Here is a 23044-nt window from a genome sequence, read left to right as displayed (position 1 = left end):
TGATGCGGACGGTGTCACAGAAATTAAAGGTGGTCGATAAATGCGGTGATTTAAGAAAACGGTCCAGTTCAATTTGTTCCGGATAAAAATGAAAACATGTAATAAACATTAAATGTGGAACAGAATACTCCCCGTCTGATGTCTAACTGATATCACTATTTCAAATATATCACACACTTGATATCTGATTATATAAGTCCAAAGTATCACTATAAAATTAATTATACACAGTCATTCTCGATGAGAAGAATCATGTCCACAATCGGTCGTGTGTAGACGGATGCTTTTCCCTTTACGATTATTCGTACTTCTGCTTTCCGTACATGTTCATCGGAACCTTTAAACGATTTTAGTATAACTCCTATTGGCCATTGAGTACGGCAAAGGTTTTTGTCCTTTAGGAGAATAACGTCTCCCTTGATAAGATCACGGCGATCTTCGGTCCATTTTCGTCGTGGTTGTAGTAACGGCAGATACTCTTTCCTCCAACGGGACCAGAAAACACTGGCCAGAGCCTGTACACGTCTCCATTCGGCTAGACATAGATCCCGTTTGTCGAATTCTCCAAGCTGATCTGAAGTGAAGATGTAATCGGTCTTTTGTGTCAATAACATAGCTGGTGTTAAGATTAGCGGATTCTCTGGATCTGTTGATACTGGTACCAGAGGTCTTGAATTGATTATTGCTGAAACTTCTGCCATGAATGTATTTAGAACGTCATGCGTAAGACTCCTTCCAGCTGCGTTGATAAGCATAGAATCAAGTATTCTCCTTGCGATACCAATCATTCTTTCCCAGGCTCCACCAATGTGGGATGAATGTGGCGGATTGAAGATCCAAGTTGTACCAGAATTGTACAGAAAGTTCTTGAAGGGTCCATCTTCGACGTTGATTGAGTCAATCTTTAGATCGTCGAGTGCGCCAATAAAGTTTGTTCCACGGTCGGATCGGAAAATCTTAACTTGACCTCTGATAGCGGCGAATCTTCTGACGGCGTTTATGAAGGCTGAAGAGCTCATTTCCTCGATTAGTTCGATGTGAACAGCTCTAGTCACTAAGCATGTGAAAAGAATTGCCCAACGTTTTGAGTTTGCGTATCCACCACGTGTTTTACGTGAAACAATTGTCCAAGGTCCAAATGTGTCTATTCCAACGTTGGTAAACGGAGGTGACGGTTCAAGACGGTCATCTGGCAAATCAGACATGATTTGACACTCAGTTTTTCCTCTTAGTTTGCGGCAAGTCACACATTTGTGAATGAGAGAAGAGATCAAGCGTTTAGCTCCGACGATCCAGAATCCTGCGGAACGAATCGCTCCATCTGTGAAGTGGCGACCTTGATGTTTTATCTTTTCATGGTAGTGTCGGACTACTAATATCGCTATATGATGGCGTCCAGGGACGATTAATGGTTTCTTTTCACGGAGGTTTAAGTCAGATTTGGCAATACGGCCTCCTACTCGTAACAGTCCTCGTTCGTCCAAAAACGGATTAAGGTTAGCTATCGGGCTCCGCTTATGAATTTGTTCCTGACGTTTAATGCAATCTATTTCATCTCCATAAACTTCATATTGAGCGGATATTAAGATGAAATTTTCGACATTCAAAAAGCCTTCCGGAGAAGTCACTGGTGCTGCCTGTTTTGACCCGTGTAAACGGGAGAAACGTTCTAAAAAGGCTATCGCTCGCACAAGTGATGTCCAGTTGGAGAATCTGTTGAATCTATCAGTTCCTATACCTTTACGCTCAGGTGTGGCAAAGGTTTTTGCAACATTAACAATTGCACGTATTTCTCCATCTTCTTCTGGGTCTATTAGCTGATATATGTTCTCAGAATTCTTCTGTTCTGAGAAAAGAAGTTGTCTTGGTCCTAATAACCATTCACTGCTATGAATTTCGTGAGCAGGTACGGACCTAGTTCCCGAATCTGCGGGATTACGGCTAGTTGGTACATAATTCCATTGATTTGGAGAGCTAAATTTTCTTATTTTCTCTACACGATTGGCGACATAGATTAAGAACCTTCTTGTCTCGTTACTGATGTAGCCTAGGACTACTTTACTGTCTGTGTAGAATTTTACGGTGTCTATGTGTAAATCTAAATTATCCATGATGGTTTGTGTTATCTCGACTGCTAAAACTGCAGCAGATAGTTCAAGGCGTGGGATAGTATGACCACTTGTTGGTGCCACTTTAGCTTTCCCAAGAATGAATCCTATGTTTGGTTCACCACTACTGTCAGTCGTGCGTAGATATGCAACAGCTGCTATGGCTTTTTCTGATGCATCAGAGAAGACATGTAACTCCTTCGTGACGGTTTTGCTGAGATATGGCACGTAGGTACGTGGAATGCGCAATGTTTCGATAGCAATTAGAGTATCTCTCCAAGATTTCCACTCATCTGCTGTCTCATCAGTGAGAGGTTGGTCCCAATCGACGGTTTCTGATACTATTTTCCTTAATAGGAGTTTCCCTTGTAAAATCACCGGAGCCAAAAATCCCAGAGGATCGTAGAGACTGTTTATCGTTGATAAAATTCCTCTCCGAGTGATCGGTTTGTTTTCTGATGATAATTGAAATAAGAAGTTATCAGTGTTTACGTCCCAGCTGAGACCAAGACTACGTTGTAGAGGTTTGGTGTCGCATTCTAAGTCTAGATCTTTAAGATTTGAAGCCAAATCACTGGCATGAAATGCAGACATAACTTCCGCACAATTAGAGGCAAACTTGTGAAGACGTAAGTTTCCATATTTTGCTAATGCTTGCTGTGTGTCCTTCATGAGCTTAACAGCTTCCTCTTTAGAAGGACATGATGTAAGACCGTCGTCGACATAGAAGTCTCTTGTGACAAAGCTAGTCACGTGACTGCCAAACTCTTGTTCTGATGCTTGAGCTGCTTTTCTGAGTCCAAGTGTAGCAACGGCAGGTGACGGACTATTTCCAAAAACATGAACTCTCATGCGGTATTCGACAAGGTTCTCTTGTAGGTCGTTGTTTTTATGCCACAAAAATCTCAGATAATTTCGGTGGTCTTTCCTTACTACAAAGCAGTGAAACATGTGTTGAACGTCTGCAGTTACAGCGACCATTTCTTTCCTGAAACGCAGCAGTACTCCCAAGAGATCATTGGTCAAGTCTGGACCTGTAAGCAAGACGCTGTTAAGTGAAACTCCGTTACATTTGGATGAAGAATCAAACACCTCTTATCTGATCAGGTTTCTTCGGATGATAAACACCAAACAAAGGCAAATACCAGCACTCCTCAAGTTCGTGCAATGGTGGAGCAAGCTCTGCATGATTGTTGTCTAGGATCTTACTCATAAATGTAAGAAAATGTTCCCGCTTAACTGGGTTTCTATTCAGACTGGTGTCTAACATATTCGCACGATGTAGAGCTTGTTGTCTGTTGCTTGGCAACGGCTGTCTTGGCACTCGGAACGGTAACGGTGCTACCCAACTTCCTTCCGAGTCTCTCACAAATTCGTTGTCCATCTGCTTCATGAACATTTTGTCTTCATATGACATTCCAGGCTTATCATCGTCCTTTGTTTTTTCAAAGAGTGGCGATTGTAAATCTTTCTTAACGGGGTCTGTGTAGTTTTCCCGAATGTCAATTTGCTTGTACATGGTTGAAACGTTGAAGGTTGTCCTGTAGGTAAAATGTTGGTTATTTTGACATTTAACTCGAGAGGCACATGCTGCTTGTTAATGCAGGTTTCTCCTATCACTACCCAACCAAGTTTCAATTGTTGTGCATATGGAGTTCTGGGTGGTCCTATGCGCTGATCGAGGACATGGTGTGCCTCTATAAGGTCTCTGCCAATTAAGAGAAGAATTTGGCAATTTTCATCTATTGGTGGAATGCTACCCCTAAGTTCTTTTAAATGAGGGTGATGCATTGTTACTTCAGGAGTAGGTATTTCGTCCCTATTATTGGGAATATGATCACATTCAATCAGTACAGGAAGGTCAAACTTGTCATTACCATTGATTGATTCCATGACGAAACCTCTTCCTCTTTTCCCGGAAGTGACTACTTTGCCGGAGCATGTTGATAAAGTATAGTTCTCCGGTTTATCTTTGACGTCAAAAAGATTAAAGAATTCAGGCGATGCTAGTGACCGGTTGCTTTGGTCATCAATGATGGCGTACATGCGAATAACTTTGTACTGGTTATCCTTGTGATAAACATTCACAGGAAGTATTTTAGCACAAGATTTCCCACTATATGTATCTTTGCAGATCTCAGTACAGGTAGAGTTAACTGAGGTTGCCTTAGTTTCAGCCGATTCTATAGGCTCCCTGCCGTAGGCTTGCTTAGGCGAGCTAGACTGAGAACTTGCAGGTTTCTGTAGTCTAGTGATGTGAAGTGCGGTAGTATGTTGTTTACTTCCACATTCTTTACAACTTATGCTAGCATTGCAATCCCGGCTTCTATGTGTGGTAGAATCACAACACTTGTAACATACATTGTTTTCTTTTAAAAGGCCTTTGCGCTCCTCTATTGACTTAGCTCGGAACGCTCGACATTCATTTAAGGAATGCTTTGTATTGTGCAGAATACAAAGACCTTGTTTGCTGGCGTCTCCAGATTGCTGCTCAACCGCTGTTTTATGAGCACCAACATTAGTCCTAGGGTAAGGCGTAGACCTTGGCGCAGCACCTTTTGTATTTGGTGTGGCTTTTGACCCAAAGATGAACCCAGGATCGTTCTTTGTTTTGCTTATTTCCCTGATGTAGGCAGAGAATTCTGTGAAAGGTGGAAAGGCAACGTCATATTTGGCCTTGTATCTTGTAGCCCTTGTGGTCCACTTTTCTTGGAGTCCGTACGGTAATTTTTCAACAATAGGATTTATCCCGGACGAGGAGTCAAAATATGCTAGCAAACATCCCAGCTTGGGATTTTCCTTGTGATATTCTATTTCTGATAGAATGTCAGACAGTTCGTAGAGACGTGCGTTGTCCTTATTTGTTAAGGTAGGGAATTTTGCAAGTTTAATCTTGAGAGAGGCTTCCAACATTTCTGGAGCACCATACCGCTCGTCAAGCCTCTTCCATAATCTCTGTATCCCTATGGTAGGATTATTAGCGTTCGACGCTCTTATGCTAATGGCGTGTTTAGCAGAGTCTGGACCGAGCCACTTGATCAGTAAATCAATCTGTTCTGAGTCAGAGACTTGTAACTCATCAGTCACGTTCTTGAAGCTTGCTTTCCAAGTATGAAAGGACTCTGCCCGATCGTTAAAGCTTGTTAATCGGGAGAAAAGCAAGTCCTTGCGTAAAAGGAATCTAGTTATCTCTGATGTAAGGTTGATTTGTTGCTGGTGTGAAACAGGGATCTCTTCTATAAAGTCTTGTTTTGTGCGTAAGACAGGGATCACTTCTTTAACACCCTGTTTTTGATGTTCAGTAGGGCTCTCATCTGAAAGGCCTAGTTTTTGTATGCCGGTTACTAATCCCAGATCTGGGATAAAGGTAACTTCCGGTGACTTATTATTGGAAGGCAAGACAGCAGATGTCTGTGACAGCAAGTTGGGTGCCACGGATGGCACGAACGCTGGTGCGTCGTGATTCAGCTCGATCTTAACAGGAATTTGTTTTTTCCGTTGAGGTTCTGTTACTTCCTTTACAACAGATGATTCAGGAAGTTTATTGACGAAATCTTGCACGCGCTGGAGCGGGTCTTCCGTTTCGTCAGAGAGATCGCTAACTGCTTGGCTGCCGTCGTCTTCCAGGATACGAGCCTCGGCTTCTGCGGCTGCAGCTTCTCTTTTTGCTTCGAGAATGTTCATAGCGGCCTTAAGTTCGGCTTTTTCTCGGACCGCACGTGCGGCTTCCTGTTCCATTTGAGTTTTCATGCGAACGGCCTCCTGTTCTTTTTTAGCTTTGATGTGCTCTTCCTCCTGTTCAATTCGAGCTTTTCTATGTGCGGCCTCTTGTTCCGCTTCGGCTTTTCTATAAGCGGCCTCTTGTTTTGCACGGATAGCTTCTTGTTCCATTTCGGCCTTGATTTCTGTTTGTCTATATAGGGTCTCTTCCTGTAAAACGGCCTCCTGCTTAAGGAGGGCAGCTTCTTGCTCGGCAAAGGCTATCTTTGATCTAGCGGACTCTGCCTTGGCACGTTTTCTCCTAGCTAGGCTCGACATGTCGGAGGCGTGTGAGCTCCCACTGTGCGAGCTTTTCTTGCCCTTAGATGTCCTCGTTTTTGTTGATTTAGCCTTTGTCAAGGTAAGGCGATGTTCGTGCAAAGCTTCAATTGCCAGGTCAACTTTAGACATTCGGATATCCGTTGATAATTTGCAGGTATCAATGTCTTGAAGGCTGTCTAATGTTTTTGTACTTTTGAGAAATTGCAAGTACTCGTCTGTGAGCCTGCGATAATTAGTACAGGCTTGTACAATTTTATCTTGTGCTGTTAACAATTGCTGGAGGTCGTTAGGAGCCTTGGTTGTTTCTAATAATCTAGATTCTAGGTTTGACCATAGGGCCTCTAAGTCGTTATAGAACTTATCACGTTTTTCTATAAAGGCTCCCTGTCCCCTTTCGGTAAGTTCACGTACTCGCCTAGTCTCGGCGCTTTCACCTAAGTTTGTTGTTTCAGACGGATTTTCTTCTGGTTCTTCAGTGACATCTCTCTCGGGGGGCTGAACTTCTTCTTGTTGTTCCTTGTGACTGAGATCCATGATGTAAATCAACTATTTGTAGGCAATGTTAGTTCAACGTTGTTGGTTTGCTGCCTAGGACGCACAATCTGTGTTGCGTAGTGTCAAGGTAACAGCTACGAACGATGCTCCGTTGTAATTCCTGTTCAGGAGATGTGTAGACAAGTTGTTGTCAATTTACTATGCTGGGCCGGACTCAACTAGTTTAACCAGGTGACTGCAATCGCAATCTCGATGAATATTATAACGAACACAACTTGTTTTGATAAATTGTAATTAATATATTCCACCAGAAAGGTTACAAGTAGTCAGTAGTTTGGTAAACTGAAAGAAATAAAAATACAATATTTTACAATGTGTACGAATTAAATATGAAAGTTAAATACAAGATTATTAATCGTGTCAAAAACGAAAGTAGAATTTACAGTTCATTTCTCGGAAATATATAACTTACAGTTCGTATGTATTTATAAATCACTTATCTAAAAATATCGGAGTTAAACAGAATAATTTATCACAGTTTATGAATGATTCAAACGTACTTGACAGTGGTATGTCTCGATTTCCTCAGAAAGTAGAAATGTCGTCCATTTTCCATGTGTTGAAATATTGATGCGGACGGTGTCACAGAAATTAAAGGTGGTCGATAAATGCGGTGATTTAAGAAAACGGTCCAGTTCAATTTGTTCCGGATAAAAATGAAAACATGTAATAAACATTAAATGTGGAACAGAATAGTAAGTCTGCTGCTGCAATATTGAACAGCGGTATACTACTGTTGCCTTTATTTACTATCTTCCTCTTTGTTGGTTTTTGTTACATACTAGTATCTTTGGTGTACTTCTCCTTTGTTACCTCTTATCCGTACGGGAGCGACCCCGGATAGTGGTATTAACTGAGGCGGAGAAAGGTTGTGAAATGCAAGCTTTCCATGCATATATAAAAATAAGTTGCAGTGCACTATTGAAACTTTGTCATTGTGATTTACATTACTTAAAAAGACATTTTATGAAAATTGTGGTCCTGTGTATTTGAAATGGGTCATAACGAAACAATCGAAAAAAATATACAATCTTGAGAAGCATTAAACTGGCTACTTTTCTTGATCTGAACTAATCAGTGTTTTCCGGTACAAGATGGTAGTTTTCTTTCTCTGGATATTATTTACGCTTTTTTCCATCATTCCATAAATGAGTTGGAAAAAGAGTGAACTCTCAACATCTTTATACCGTTAAATTAGTGTAAACATAAAAGAGTTCAAAAATAAATTGGAATTCATACCTGTATTGAGCGAGTACCAATATCTGGTGTCGCTCCAAAACGCTATGTTGCATAATTATTTTTCTACATGTTTCAGATGTGCGTCTTGAAATTTAAATTATTTTTTTTACAGTCCAGTCAATACTGTTTATGTTGCAAAAGCGCGGAGATGATTGAAAAAATTTCTCAATTATCCAAATTTAAGGGGTCAATAATTGTTCTGGGTATGTTAACATGAGCTTTTGATTACCCTGTGTTTCCTTTGATGTTTACAGAAAATTACATAATACTTTAAGTATTTTCTTTGCTTTGGTGATTTGAATGATTGTACAGCATGTACAGTTTACTCTCATTCCAATATAAATAATCATTTGGTATACCCTGCAATATAGTCCAACGGAAAAACCGTGCATATTGTATTTTTCTTGTAAGTACCAACAACATTTCGATATTTAATTTGAAATAATCAAAATCATACGACATTAAGCAACAGTAATTCACCGATGTTCAAATTTCATCAATTAAAGAGAGAAACAAATTAAGGTAACCAACAGTTAAAGAAGGAAATGACAATATATATTTATTCTCCCTCCTATACATGTCTAGGAATATGATTGGTTGCAAGCAACCCCTTGGAGATTGTGTATATTCCATATGGGGTTATTATGTTGCCTTATGGGGTTAGTAGGTAGGTCTTATATCAATATGAGTTAGTAGTGGTGTTTTGTCCCTTTATAAAAAACATCACGGCGAAAAGGATTTCAACAGACAAAGAAATTGACGATAAATCATTGAAATAAATTTATAAAACACATTTAAAGCTCACAAGTTGTTATTGTTTGCATTTGTTTTTGCATAGACTAACAAAAGTACTAGGTTCTTAATACTAACTGTTTAGAATACTTGATCTCTTTGATCGGCAACTAGTCTTAATACCACATGTTAAGGTAGTCAGTAACATAAATTTACAAAATTTTTCTAAAAGCTAAGAATGTTCTTAACCAAGGCATAGATTACTTTAGCCGTACTTGGCACAACTATTTGGAATTTCGGGTCCTCAATGCTCTCCAACTTTGTACTTGTTTGGCTTTAAAACTATTTTGATCTGAGCGTCACTGATAATAAAATTGAGAATGGAAATGGGGAATGTGTCAAAGAGACAACAACATGACCGTAGAAAAAACAACAGCAGAAGGTCACCAACAGGTCTTCAATGTAGCGAGAAATTCCCGCACCCGGAGGCGTCCTTCAGCTTGCCCCTAAACAAATATATACTAGTTCAGTGATAATGAACGCCATACTAATTTCCAAATTGTACACAAGAAACTAAAATTAAAATAATACAAGACTAATCAAAATAATACAAGACTAACACAGGCCAGAGGCTCCTGACTCAGGACAGTCACAAAAAAGCGGCGGGGTTAAACATGTTTGTGAGATCTCAACCCTCCCCCTATACCTCTAGCCAATGTAGAAAAGTAAACGCATATCAATACGCACATTAAATTCAGTTCAAGAGAAGTCCGAGTCTGATGTCAGAAGATGTAACCAAAGAAAATAAACAAAATTACAATAATACATATACAACAACAGACTACTAGCAGTTAACTGGTATGCCAGCTCCAGACTTCCATAAACTGACTGAAAGATTATGATTTCATCATATGAACATCAGGTACAATCCTTCCCGTTAGTATTATACCATCATAACATATAGAAGAACATAACCCGTGTCATGCCAACAACTGGTTTTTTAATAAATGTGTTTAGTTCCGACGCAAAAACCCTATAAGTGAATCAATATTAACGCCAAAATATGCAACCTTTAAAGACCTGACAACAGTATCGTAACTATATCCCTTCTTGATAAGTCTATTTAAAGGTTTTGTTAGTTTTTGAGGTGAATACTGACACCTTTGTGCTTTATAAAGAATATTTCCATAAAAAAATGGATGTGAAATACCTGAACGTATAAGAAGTCTGCATGTTGAGCTATATTTACGAATGATGTTCTTATACCGACGATACAATTTTGTAAATGTTTTGACTAGTTTGTGATATCGAAAACCCTGGTGTTATAATTTTTCAGTAAAACATAAATTTCTCTCGTTAAAATCTAAAACATTTTTACATACACAAGCGAATCGTACAAGTTGAGATACATAAACACCGTAAGATGGTGACAAGGGAACGTCACCATCTAAAAATGAATAATTAACGATAGGAAATGAAAAATCATCTCTTTTATCATAAATTTTAGTATTCAGCTTTCCGTTAGTGATACAGATATCAAGATCGAGGAAAGGGCAGTGGTCATTGTTAGTATTAGCTTTATTTAAAGTAAGTTCAACAGGATAATTGTCTTTAATATACATAATGAAGTCGTCATTATTGAGAGCCAAAATATCATCCAAATACCTAACATTATTATTAAATTTATGTATCAGATGTTGTTTCGATGGGTCTTTGCTTATTTTTGTCATAAACTGTAACTCATAGCAATACAAAAACAGGTCAGCAATAAGTGGTGCACAGTTAGTCCCCATTGGAATTCCGATAACCTGACGATATACGGAATCCCCAAAGCGAACAAAAATGTTATCTAGTAAAAATTCAAGGGCATATATAGTATCAAAGCATGTCCAATTGAAATAGTTTTTTTTTGTGTATTGCTACTAAAAAATGACCTAAAAGAGTTTGAACATATATATTTACATTCTGACTTTTTAAATGTCCATTTAATTAGGTGTGTGATTTTTTTCTTAATGAGAATGTGAGGCAATGTGGTATATAGAGTAGAAAAATCTAAACTTTGAACAGATTCAAAATCACCAATATAAGCATGCAATTTATCAAGTACTTCCAACGAGTTCTTGACACTCCAAAAGTAATTAATTCCACTATTTTCGAAGGCCTTATTTGAATAATTTATTATCAGGTTTTTATTTGTACCAAGTGTGCTGGTAAGAAGTTTAGAAATTTAGTAGTGGAACAATGGCTTGAAGACGAAATAAATCTATATTTGTAAGGTGTTTTGTGTAGCTTCGGAAGCCAATACATAGATAAGTCTTATGTAGACAAAACGCGCGTCTGGCGTATTAAATTATAATCCTGGTACCTTTGATAACGATTAGTAACATAGTGTGCTAGTGACCGAATACGATATATATGGGATAAGCAAATGCCATATGGGGATTCGAGCATTGTTCTCCGACTCCATATTGAATTTACTGACCTCCTATATATCGTATTTTAAAAGTCACTAGCACACTATGTCACTAATAATATATATCTGTTTGGAAATGTCATGATTGTTGGTAAACACTGGAGACAGAGTAACGATTGTGAACGTTGCTGTGTATCAGCTATACATTTTAATAAATTGGACTAAAGTTCTTGTTTATATTTTAAAAGACTTAAGATTAGGAAATAAGGCGATTAACATGAATGTATTGCCTAACAAACTACCGTAACATACGTCATTTCTTTAATAACCGAACCAATTTTTGCTAAGTGCAAAACGTGTTATGTTTGTTTTTTTATTTAATTTTATAACTTAGACATTTATCATGTTATTAAACGATTATTTATATTTATCACAATTAGCCACAAAGTCTGTAATTTCTATTGATCTTGGTTTACTAATTAATGTCTAGTTAAACATATGACATGTTATTTAGTAACATACCAAATTTAGAAATGTATTTACCTTGCATTCACTTGGTTGATAATTTAAAATATTTAATTTCAACAAATGGCATCATCTGCTGTTCAGTACTTCAGTGTCTTGGTCATAATTATGGCTATGATTGTGCAGGTAATATGGTCGGGAGGTAAAATGTATAAGAACATGAATGAAGTCAAAGCTATCTGTTGTGTATGCATTTCTGGTGGACTTCCAATCACAAACATATATACATCTCGCAAATGAACCATTTTTGGCTTTATGAACTGTTTCCGTATTTAGTAAATGTTTGTTTGTCTTGAAATTGTAACATAGTGATGACTGCTGTAACCATATTTTGACTATTTTACCGATCATGTCTGATTTTTTCACGCATCGTTGTAAAAATAACTGAATTTGATGCGACTGTCATAAAAGTGAGAGTTTTAGCGCTATAAAACCAGGTTCAATCCACCATTTTCTACATTTGAAAATGCCTTTATCCTGATTAAGAGTAATTATTTCTCGCAATTTGATTGGCTGATATTGTCCTAATAAACTTCAGTACAATTTTTTATCACGTCAATTGGAATTATCTCCCTCATTTATTACGTCAATTAAAATTATCTCCCTCATACCATTGACCTAATAAAATAATAAAATTTTAGTTGCTTTTCTATAGTCCTTGAATTTTATTTTTTTCACAATTTCATATCAAATATCTATAATTTATTTGATTGATATGGTCCTAAAATTGAATTTGAATATCATAATATTTTTAAAATATAACAAATAGTTATCAAAGGTACCAGGATTATAATTTAGTACGCCAGACGCGCGTTTCGTCTATATAGGACTCATCAGTGACACTCAGGATAAATTCGTTGTACAGTGTTCAATTGTGCTAATACGGAATTTATCGGGTCAATAAAATTCATATCGGGTTTGGCTTCGCCTCATCCGATATGAATTTTTGAAATGACCCGATAAATCTTCGTATTAGGACAATTGCACACTGTGTAACTAATAGTACCAAGTTAGGAATATGACAGTTGTTGTCCATTCGTTTGCTGTGTTTTATCCTTTGGTTTTGCTTTTTGATTATGAACCATTCTGTTTTGAATTTTACTTGAAGTTCATTATTTTTAATATTTTACTTTTTTCCGTCCATATTCTTAACTTAGATGACTTTTAAAGCGTTCTAACAATTGAATACCAAAAGCTTCGGATGCAACAGTAATATACCACTGTTTGTTCAATACTAGTACCTATAAATCTAAATCCATATCGGTTTCCAAACTAAAACCGAGGGAAACAATTCAACTATAACAGAAAAACAAGAGGACAATAGAAACACTGAAATGCAAGAAAAACGAACGTAAACATACACAGAAACGGACTACTAGATAACTGCCATATTCCTGACTTGGCACAGGTCATTTTATGAAAAAAATATGGTGAGTTGCATGAATCTGGTTTTATAGCTAGACAACATTTTCGCCTATCTATGGCAATCTAAAAAAAATCTCGGCTAGAATGATATCATTACGTTAAAGGGATGCATTACAAATAAACACAAGAACACTCAGGACAGGGAAATATATGAATAGATATTATAATACTACATAACAACAGAATCACAACAAACACCTCTCATGAAATGCAACAGTGTCATGTGTATTGTAAATATTCAGATGTGCTTTGAAATTATTACATGAGGTAACTGATCCTTACAATAAAATAGGAAAAGGCTTTAATTATCAAAGATCCGATAACTCTAGTTTAGAAGTTTAGCGTAAAAGGACACTCAGGCAGACATACATAATTATGTGAACTGTTAAATCTTAAAGTTAAAGTAAACACAAACATGTGGAGGACAAACAAAAGCAAAAAATTCACATTACTAAGTTCGGACATTCAAATCCCGAACATGTCCTTATCGAACCGAAATTAATATTTACATAACCGTTTGCAGGGCAGGCTTGGTATTATACTTGGTGTATGTGCGCTGTGCAATGAATTGTTCATATAGTTTAGGTTTTACACAGTAAACAAACCATCCATATTTTTCGATTGTGACAATACTGAATATGACTTATGATCGTCTGTTTACTATATTGGTTTAAAAACAGCGTCATGTTTCGTCTACAAAAAACTCATCAGTGACACTCGAATAAAAGTTAAGATGTAAAAAAAAGTACGAAGAGCATTAAGGACTTAACATTCCGAAAGTAATGTTTTCTTGTTGTTTTTCTACTTTTTGACGTGACCTGAAGAGTATTAACATTTTGCATGCACTATGATCAATTTGTAAATCAAGGGCTAATATTTGATTTCAAAATTTGATGATAAATGATAAATGAAAAGTATTTGATAGGGACAAAAATCTTGCAAAACAAACCTACGCACGTTGAAGGAGAATCAATATCCTGGGACTAAACTTACTAATTTTATTCAGAGGTTGTCTCCGCTTGTTATCTTGAGTCTCCCCACCTCCTCCTCCCACACACGAGCTATCCAAGAGATTTTTAAAGGTTCCGTATTTATATTTCTCGTTCAATATATAAGATCAGATGAAGATTCATTAACTATTTTTCAAACATTTTATTGACTTTCAACGATCTGTATTCTATTGTATAATTTACCTATATCTTATAAAAAAAACCTTCTGTAACTTTAAGGAAATAGACAAGAAAAATGACTAACGCTGTCAAATTGATACATGATAATTTCAGTATTTGATTGACGTCTTTACATAAATACCTTTTCAGTACAAATAAGTAAATTTTGTTTTTGTCAATGGCTATGACCCATATACGTCTTTTTAAATCTTCGTTCCATATTCATTCATTATTTCTTACTATTCTTACAAATATAAACTTGGCACTGCTAGAGTTTTGGATTATTTCTCTATTAGGAAACATGACTTGTTAAAAAATAAGCCTTATTTACAATAAACCAATGGGCGGAGTAACACCCAAGTACAATTAGGTAAAAGAAATAGGACTATAAGAGGTAAATCATGGAGAGGATATTGACATTTCGATTGTTCCGATATAGCCGGTAAGTTGCTTTTTTTCACTCAGGCATTTTTGTAAATTATATATTTTTTAGAACTTTCCTCTTTTTTGTTTCACTAACTATGCCATAGTCTTAAAGATGACGAACGAGTCCTGATGACATAAATCACGTATTTTCAGCAATTCGTAAATTAAACATAAGGTATGATTTCCGTGCAGACAACGTGTGTTTCTGAAGTAACCTTCATCCGCTCACTAAAAAATAACCTTTAAAAAACCGCTAGAGAGCAAACCGTTTAAAACAGAACAAATAAAACATCAGACCTGCCTGAAAAGAATATGAATTATCAAAAGCACAATTAAATATGTATATACATACATATATAAATTTATATTAATGAACTGAAATTTACAGACAATTATCACACATATATTAATCCTTGAGGTCATGCTTAAATAAAAGAGTAAAAGGTAAACTTACAACGCAATATCTATACTATTAAACGAGAAGACCTCATTTTGGGTGTCGCTTCTCTTCTTTCCACAATAAATTAATCAACACGCCTCTGTGTCCTATAGGTACAGTGCATAGTGCCATTTGTCATCCATTCATATGATTATTCAGATTGAGTTATTTTTGGAAAAAAACGAAAAAAAGGTATCCGGATATTGTCCCGTCATTGGACGAAATTTTAAGTCAGATTAGACTTCCGGTTTGCGTTTTTTTTTGTATTCTTCGAACATACATATACAAAGAATAAAGTGTATTTTCATAATTCTATCTGCTATTATTTTCAAGTTTACTAAATAGAGAGGGTCTGTATACTATATCAATGACCACTATGGATCGAAAGTAAATACACTATATTTAGGGGTAAACCATTTGATATTTTGGAGGGGGGGGGGGGGGGGGGGGCAGGAGGATTTTGAAAATAAATAAATGGTTTGTTCTTTCAATTGGTAGTTTGAAAATAAATTACCGGCGAAATATGTTTCACCATACTTTTGACAGAGGCTAGGTAAAACCAAACTGTAATACTATGTATGTATGCGATACATGTATATTGGTTGGGAATATTAATGATTCATTTCGTGAAAAAAAGTATAAAATACTTAATAATCTAATTATACAAATTGTCTTTTATGATATACTATGTATTTGTGTTTCGTTTGTCCTGTCTCGCTATGTAATATCTTAATATGTTTGTATATATTATCCTCTTATACCCAAGTATGTGTCTGAGGATATGAATAAAATCTTGAATCTTCAAATTTCTGCACGGGATAATGATTAATTATGATTAAATGGTACACACTAACTTGACGATACATGCATCATTCATAATTAACAAATATTTTAAAAATTGTATGTTTTCGAATATCATAAATATAGTTGTGAAAATGAATAATCAGTCCCTTGCTTTAATGAAAATGAAAAATCTTGCTTCAATAGTGCAGAAAATGAACGATCTGTCCTCTCAGGTTACAAAAATAAATAACCAATAAAAAACAAATCCTCCTGCCCCCCCCCCCCCCCCCAGAATATCGAATGGTCGTTCCTTTATATAGTAATGTTCATAATATACAGACAAGCGCTAAAAATATTCATGTGAACTTTTGATACCTTTCCTGAAATTCTCCAGTCATTAAATCTTTTACAAAATTCATTGATTACAAAAAAAAAAGAAAATGTGGTATGATTGCCATGTTGAGACAACTCTCCACAAGAGACCAATATGACACAGATATTAACAACTATAGGTTACCGTACGACCTTCAACAACGAACAAAGCCCATACCGCATACTCAGCTTTAAAAGGCCCCGAACTGACAATGTAAAACAATTTAAACCAGAAAACTAGCGGCCTTGTTTATGTCCAAAAAAAAATGAGCGAAAAACAAATATGTAACACATAAACAAACAACAACCACTCAATTACAGACTCCTTACTTGAATGTTCATAACATACTAAATGTATGTTCATATTGAAATTGATAGAAAACCAAAAAATAGGAATATTGGAAATAAAGGAGGAGGGATAAAAAAAAAAGTATTTTCCTGTCCCAAATAACCTATGACTTATGATACTTTTGCTAAAATTCTCCAGTCATCCAATATTTTACAAAATTCTTCCAACAACTTACTTTAAACTACGCGCTGAATGCCCGCGATTTCGCGGGTGTGTTCTAGTTTTAATAAATTTTCGCCACGGCAAACTTTTCATTACCTTAACACCTGTTGTCTAACCTGTCTAGATACCATCGTATAGTTTAATATGAGTGGCCTTAAAATCAATTAAAATATTACTTTTTTTTTTTCAGAAGAACACAAAATGAATAATTCATTAATAGTTCCATGGAAATTAGTGTTGGTGCTATTGATCATGTGTGGTGGAAGTTTTTCTTGCAAACGAAAATTTATCAGAGAAGTCATAGAAAGAGAAAATTGTCTCAAAAAAACAGTTCTGAACTTTATTTGCATCGGAAGTTGTCATCAAAGAGAAAGTGAGCATTCTCAATGCAGTATCACAATTATAAGACAGAAAACAGTGCGTCTGTGGTGTACCAATGTACATGGGAGCATTGTTAGAAAAAATGTAACTATACCTATTCCAGCATCGTGCTCATGCACACAAAGGTCTTTGGATTATGTATATATGCCATTAGTGGGATAACAATGATATTCAAATTGAAACAATATAAATCATATTCCCTTGTGCCAAATACAAAGAATACCAGGAGCGTTGCAATATTCATTTATTTATTTATTTGACATCAAAACAATCACCATTTTCAATTCATTTATTCATATGATGTGACAAATACATTATTCATAAGAAGTAGCATATCAAAACAGTGGTCTACAATCAAATTAAGCTCGGAGATACCATACCGTTACAGAAATGACAAACATTACAGTCATTTGAAAAATCATAGTCAGATTTTTTATAACAGACAAAATGGGTTGTACTGTTGTGAAGTTGTAAAAAAGTTGAATGAGTCAGGACTATTTGAAAACAGTTATTGTTGTTTTATATATTTTTTATTATGCATTGAATTAAAGTTACTTTTACAATTTTCGTTTTACTTTATTTTAAAACAAATATGCCAGTGAAACCTGCTGTAATCATTCGTCGATAATTTGCGTCCTTGTCAGATGTCATCTAGCTACTCTTCAATTTCCCATGATCTCTTCTGAAGATTTATTGTTGCTTGCTTGCTCTTATTCCAGTGGTTCATGAACGTGGTCCGAAATTGGTAAGAGTAAATTTGTGTATTTTTATCTGAATATTCGATTTGTATCGCCGGCTTAGCCGATAACACTGGGATGAGAGTTAATTCTTGATTCTGACTGATCAATTTTGACAAAGTCGAATTTATTCAAATCTTTAAACAGAATTTCCAACAGACACGTCAAAACGGTTTGTTCATGACCTGCTCTTGGAAGTACTATCATGCAGTCCACTTTGTTGGAACTGGTTTGGTCTCTTTGCATATTTTGTATCATTGTTATTGCCTTTAATTTATACTTTGCATATTTTGTATAAATGGAAAACAACACGTTTATAATTTATTGGATTTACCCTCATCAGGAACGCTCAAAGCCAAACATTTGAAATCCGAAGATGTATAAGTACCGAAAACCGTTGAAGAGCTATATGTCAAAAATACCAAAAATAAATAGCCAAATTCGTCTGAGGCCAAATTTGCCTGAGAGAGTTGAAACCTTAGTTTCATCATAATTTCAAAATTTATGAACAGACAATTTTAGTAAAGCTTGTTCATTGATTTTGCCTTTAATTTATACTATCTCCGCGGTATCACCAGTGGTTGTGTTCGTGGAATATACCAATTTTTTTGCCTTTAATTTATTTTTTATCCCCTGTTACGCCGGTGGATGACCTCGAGGAGTACACCATTGTTATTGTCTTTGATTTATGTTATCTCCCCGTTTACGCCGGTAGATGTCCTCGTGGAGTATACCATTGTAATTGTCTTTTAACTAAGTTATCCCCCTGGATACGCCTGTTTTGGTCCTCGTGGAGTATACCATTGTTGTTGTCTCTGATTTATGTTATCTCCCCAGTTACGTCGGTGGTGGTCCTCGTGGAGTATACCATTGTTATTGTCTTTTATGCATGTTATCTCCCTGGGTACGCCGGTCGTTGCCCTCGTAGCGTATACCATTGTAATTGCCTTTTATTTATCTGATCTCCCTGGATACGCCGGTGGTTGTCCTGGAGTACATTATTGCTATTGTCTTAAATGTATGTTATCTCCCCAGTTACGCCAGTGGTTGTCGTCGTGGAGTATATCATTGTTATTGTCTTTTGTTTATGTTATCTCCCTGGGTAAGCCGGCGATTGTCCTGGAGTATACCATTGTTATTGCCCTTAATTTGTGTTCGCCCCAGGTACGCCTGTGGTTGTCGTGGAGTGTACTATTGCTATTGCCTTTAACTTATGTTATCTCACGGTTACGACGGTGGTGGTCCTTGAGTACACCGTTGTTATTGTCTTTGATTTATGTTATCTCTTCTTTTACGGCGGTTGTTGTCCTCGTGAAGTATACAATTGTTATTATCTTTTATTTATGTCATCTTCCTGGGTACGCTGGTGGTGGTCCTGGAGTAAACCACTGGTATTGCCTTTAATTTATGTTATTCCCCGAGTACGCCGGTGGTGGTTCTCGTGGACAATACTTTCATTATTGGCTTAAATTATGTTATCTTCCTGTGTAAGCCAGTGGTTGTCCTCGTGGAATATACTATTGTTATTGCCTTTAATTTGTGTTATCTTACCGGGTACGCCGGTGGTGGTCCTCGTGGGGGATACCTTGTTTGGTGTATTCCTGTAATCATAAATGAATATTCAACGCTTTCGGAAGATACATCCTTTTTTTCACACCTGCTCAAACAGTACTGAACTTTTTATTCACTTTTTAAAGAATAGTTTAGAGTCAAAAACATGTATTAGGAAATTATATAATTAGTGGGTTACATGGTGAATATATAATTGTTCATTGGTGTAGGATCACTTTCCACCTAGAAAATTTTAGCCCTTCAATTTCGTTTATTTGTTCGAACTTTCACACTAGTATTAAATTATTTGTTAAATCTGATTACTTGATTTGATTTAATTAATCGTTGTTAGAGGTAACTCAAATAAATTAAGTTGTAATATTCCGCCGATCTACGATTACTTCAAGTGCAAGAGATCAAATACGAGGAGGGACTGAATTATTCGGGTTATGTTAGCGGTGGAATACAACTAAACGGGCCATACTGTTGGGAACTAAAAGACCAACAGCTGTGCGATCAAATGATTGGAGCAATTGATATGTAAATCATTTATTTTTGAATTCAAAAATAAATATTGTCATAAATGAAAATAAGACTTATATACATTTTGCTAATACTTTTGTAAATTAACCTGCATGAAGAATGCTCAAGACTTTGGAAAAATATAAGGAACAATAATTATGATTAAATGGGACATAAAAAATAACAACCAAGTCCATCTTATTAAACGCTATCTCGGCCTGAGAGAATCTTGGTTTTAATCAATAATTAAAGAATTTGAGGGATTTTAACCAGCCATTACTCTATTAGAAACAAGTTTTATACTTTTGAAAAGCGTCATATATAACAATATTGCGCCAAACACAAAGTGCGAATATTATATTAGTCAATTTCAACACATCAATTTTGTGTTCCAAAGTCCTGATTAATGGTAATACTATCACCTAAACATATATTAATTGAATTAAAATACATCCGAAAGGACTGAAGATTGTCGTGATTTTTGCAATTTCGTAAGCCAAATAATGGTTTCCATTAAGTACCCTTCTTTCAAATTAAAAGATTATATTTATACCATTTTATAATGTGTATTAAATTGTTGCAATGATTCGTTACTTGCTTATCATACAATACTCACTGATAAAGATATCGTTTGCTGGTTGTATATTTATCTGTCTGATTCTGTTACGGCGTTCCTCAGATTGCAAACAGAAACAAATAATCATGAATAATACTATGAATATACATATTATCCCTCCTATCACCCCTCCAACAATCAATTCTTCCATGCTTCCAAAACGTCCAGCTATAGTACAACACCCGATGTATCGACAATATTATTTCACTCCAGACGAGTAGAGGTAGTATTATTCACTTCATAAACGTTCTGAAATAATGCACGATAGCTTAGTACTTTTAAACAAAATAAAACAATTTTTCAGTTCGTCGTCTAAATTTAATCCCTGTTTTGCTTTACATTTGGAGCAATAATTGTTAGATTCACGAACTTGAAAATCACGAATAACTCCAACTCATACATTCTAAGTGCCATTTGGTACTCTTGTCTACTCTATGGTCGGGTTGTTGTCGCTTTGACACATTCCCCATTTCCTTTCTCAATTTTATCTTTCAAAATAACTACTTAAATTTCAACGGGAAATCTTACTAATATCTGGTACAGTCATGGGAACAAAAGTTGCCCCAACTTAATCCCATTTAGTTATGGCATTTTTGGAAACTCATATGTACGAACGACCTAGATTACAGTTCGGTTTGAAATTCCACAAATACATTTTAGATCATTTGTAACGTTACTTAGATGGCTGTTTTATATTGTTTATTTTTTGTATTTTGTTCAGTATTGTTTATTTCTTGTGTTTAGTTTAATGAAATAATGCACAACATTTTGTAAACAGACCGGGTGTGTGAAATTGTTACAAAGAAAAACGAATGTTCCACAAGGTTTTCCTTTTTCAAAGAAATAATATTACTCTCGCTAATCTAAATAGCTCTATTAAACTCACAATGAAAAAAAGTGGAAGGCAACAACAAGAAAAAATAGCTTATTCACGAACAGTGTGTTTTGTTATAAAAATACACAAATTTATACCGAAATATGTAGCTGCGATCTTTAATTTCCAATTTGTTTTGATAATATAAAAATCTAAGCATACCTTTATTTGTGTTGAATTGCCAATATAAGAGCAACGAGAACCGTGTGCTTCCTACTTCTAAAATAAATGTATTCATATTTGTAAACTTGTTTATATGTGCCGAAAAAACATACACTTAAACTTTATTCAATTGAAAGCATAGTTAATTTGTAAATAAAAGGACAATAATTTAAGTATTTATAAGATTAAAAGGATTAAAACCTGTAACATTATTACATGTTACATGATAAACTATAGGTAACAAAACTTTAAATACAAAAAAAACATTTTACATTGACAACATTTAAAGCCCTTTTAGCACAAGTGATATCATGTAATCGAAATGTGGAAAATCTTCAAGATAGAATTGAAAATGGAAATTGGGAATGATTCAAAGAGGCAACAACCCGACCAATAAGCAGAAAACAGCCGAAGGCCACCAATGAGTGTTCATGGCGAGAAAATCCTACACCCAGGGGCGTGCTTCAGCTGGCCTCTAAATACTCAATACTGTTTTGAAACACATTTATTTCAGAATGGTGATCATAACCAAACAATGAAGATATGCTTTCGAACTTGAGTTTTTGGTAGTAAAGTTGCTTACAATGCAATTTGCCGAATGTAATCGATTGCAGTTAATGCTAAAAAGTTATTTCTTTTGCGAAACTACATAACTTGTGTAATTCTTTTACGTGCATAGATAGTTAAGCTTAAATACACCAACCAGAACATATTGCATTGATTATACACACTTAGATCTAAAATAATGAAACTTTTTTAATTGATTACGTGTTTTTTTTATACTATTTTTACAGAAAAGGTTGAATAAAAGGACAACATCAGTTTGTATTCGCAATTGCTCCAGCACCTCTTGATGAATTTGGTTAACATCTACAGAATTTCCCACTCATTTATGACACGGACTTTGTCAGACCTGCACATTATCGTACACATGTGCACAAACCTCTCGTATCTAACCCTTAAAAAGAATCCAATGACGCATTTTCATTATCTTACCTGTATAATGCAACCATAGGTTTTTTAAACTATGTCCGTTGTAGGTGTTTTCAGTGATACTTTTTTTTGTGTAAAAAAAAACCCCATGTTTATATTTAAAGAAGTGGTATGATTGCCAATGAGACAACTCTCCACAACAGCCCAATGACACAGAAATTAACAACTATAGGTCTTCGTGCGACCTTCAACAATAAGAAAAGTCCATACCGCGTAGTTAGTTATAAAAGGTCCTACAATGACAACTGTAGAACATTTCAAAATGACAAATTGTTTGTTATAATTAGCTTAAGTCTAAGATGTTCAAATAAACTGGTTTTCTCTTGAATGTTTCATATTTAATTCTTGTTTTAGCTTATCTTAATCCCTGCCAAATCAATTTAACGCTATAAGGCAGGATCCTTTCCATAGTTCAAATGATCCTATTCAAAATTCTAAATATGTTCATTCAAAAAAGATAAATAGACTTC

The 23044-nt window shown here is 35.6% G+C and overlaps 1 protein-coding gene and 1 long non-coding RNA gene across 2 annotated transcripts; both read right to left on the bottom strand.

Moving 5' to 3' along the window:
• Positions 1 to 221: 221 nt before the first annotated feature.
• LOC134696412 (uncharacterized) lies at positions 222 to 2960 on the bottom strand. Its single transcript, XM_063558237.1, has one exon. The coding sequence runs from the start codon at positions 2958 to 2960 to the stop codon at positions 222 to 224; it is 2739 nt and encodes a 912-aa protein (XP_063414307.1).
• Positions 2961 to 17394: 14434 nt separating this feature from the next.
• On the bottom strand, positions 17395 to 21705 carry LOC134686798 (uncharacterized). The gene is made up of 3 exons (XR_010101660.1): positions 21582 to 21705; positions 20546 to 20794; positions 17395 to 19457 (listed from the first exon to the last, which is right to left on the bottom strand). It is a non-coding gene; the product is annotated as an uncharacterized LOC134686798 (long non-coding RNA).
• Positions 21706 to 23044: the final 1339 nt, after the last annotated feature.

Source organism: Mytilus trossulus, chromosome 1, assembly GCF_036588685.1.
Source record: "Mytilus trossulus isolate FHL-02 chromosome 1, PNRI_Mtr1.1.1.hap1, whole genome shotgun sequence".
NCBI lineage: Eukaryota > Metazoa > Mollusca > Bivalvia > Mytilida > Mytilidae > Mytilus > Mytilus trossulus.
Note: the sequence above shows the minus strand (reverse complement) of the source record. Positions and strands in the feature narration are given on the sequence as shown.

What these genes read in the sequence shown, in the direction of transcription:
- LOC134696412 (XM_063558237.1), bottom strand. Translation starts at nt 2,960, where the DNA reads ATGAGAGTTCATGTTTTTGGAAATAGTCCGTCACCTGCCGTTGCTACA.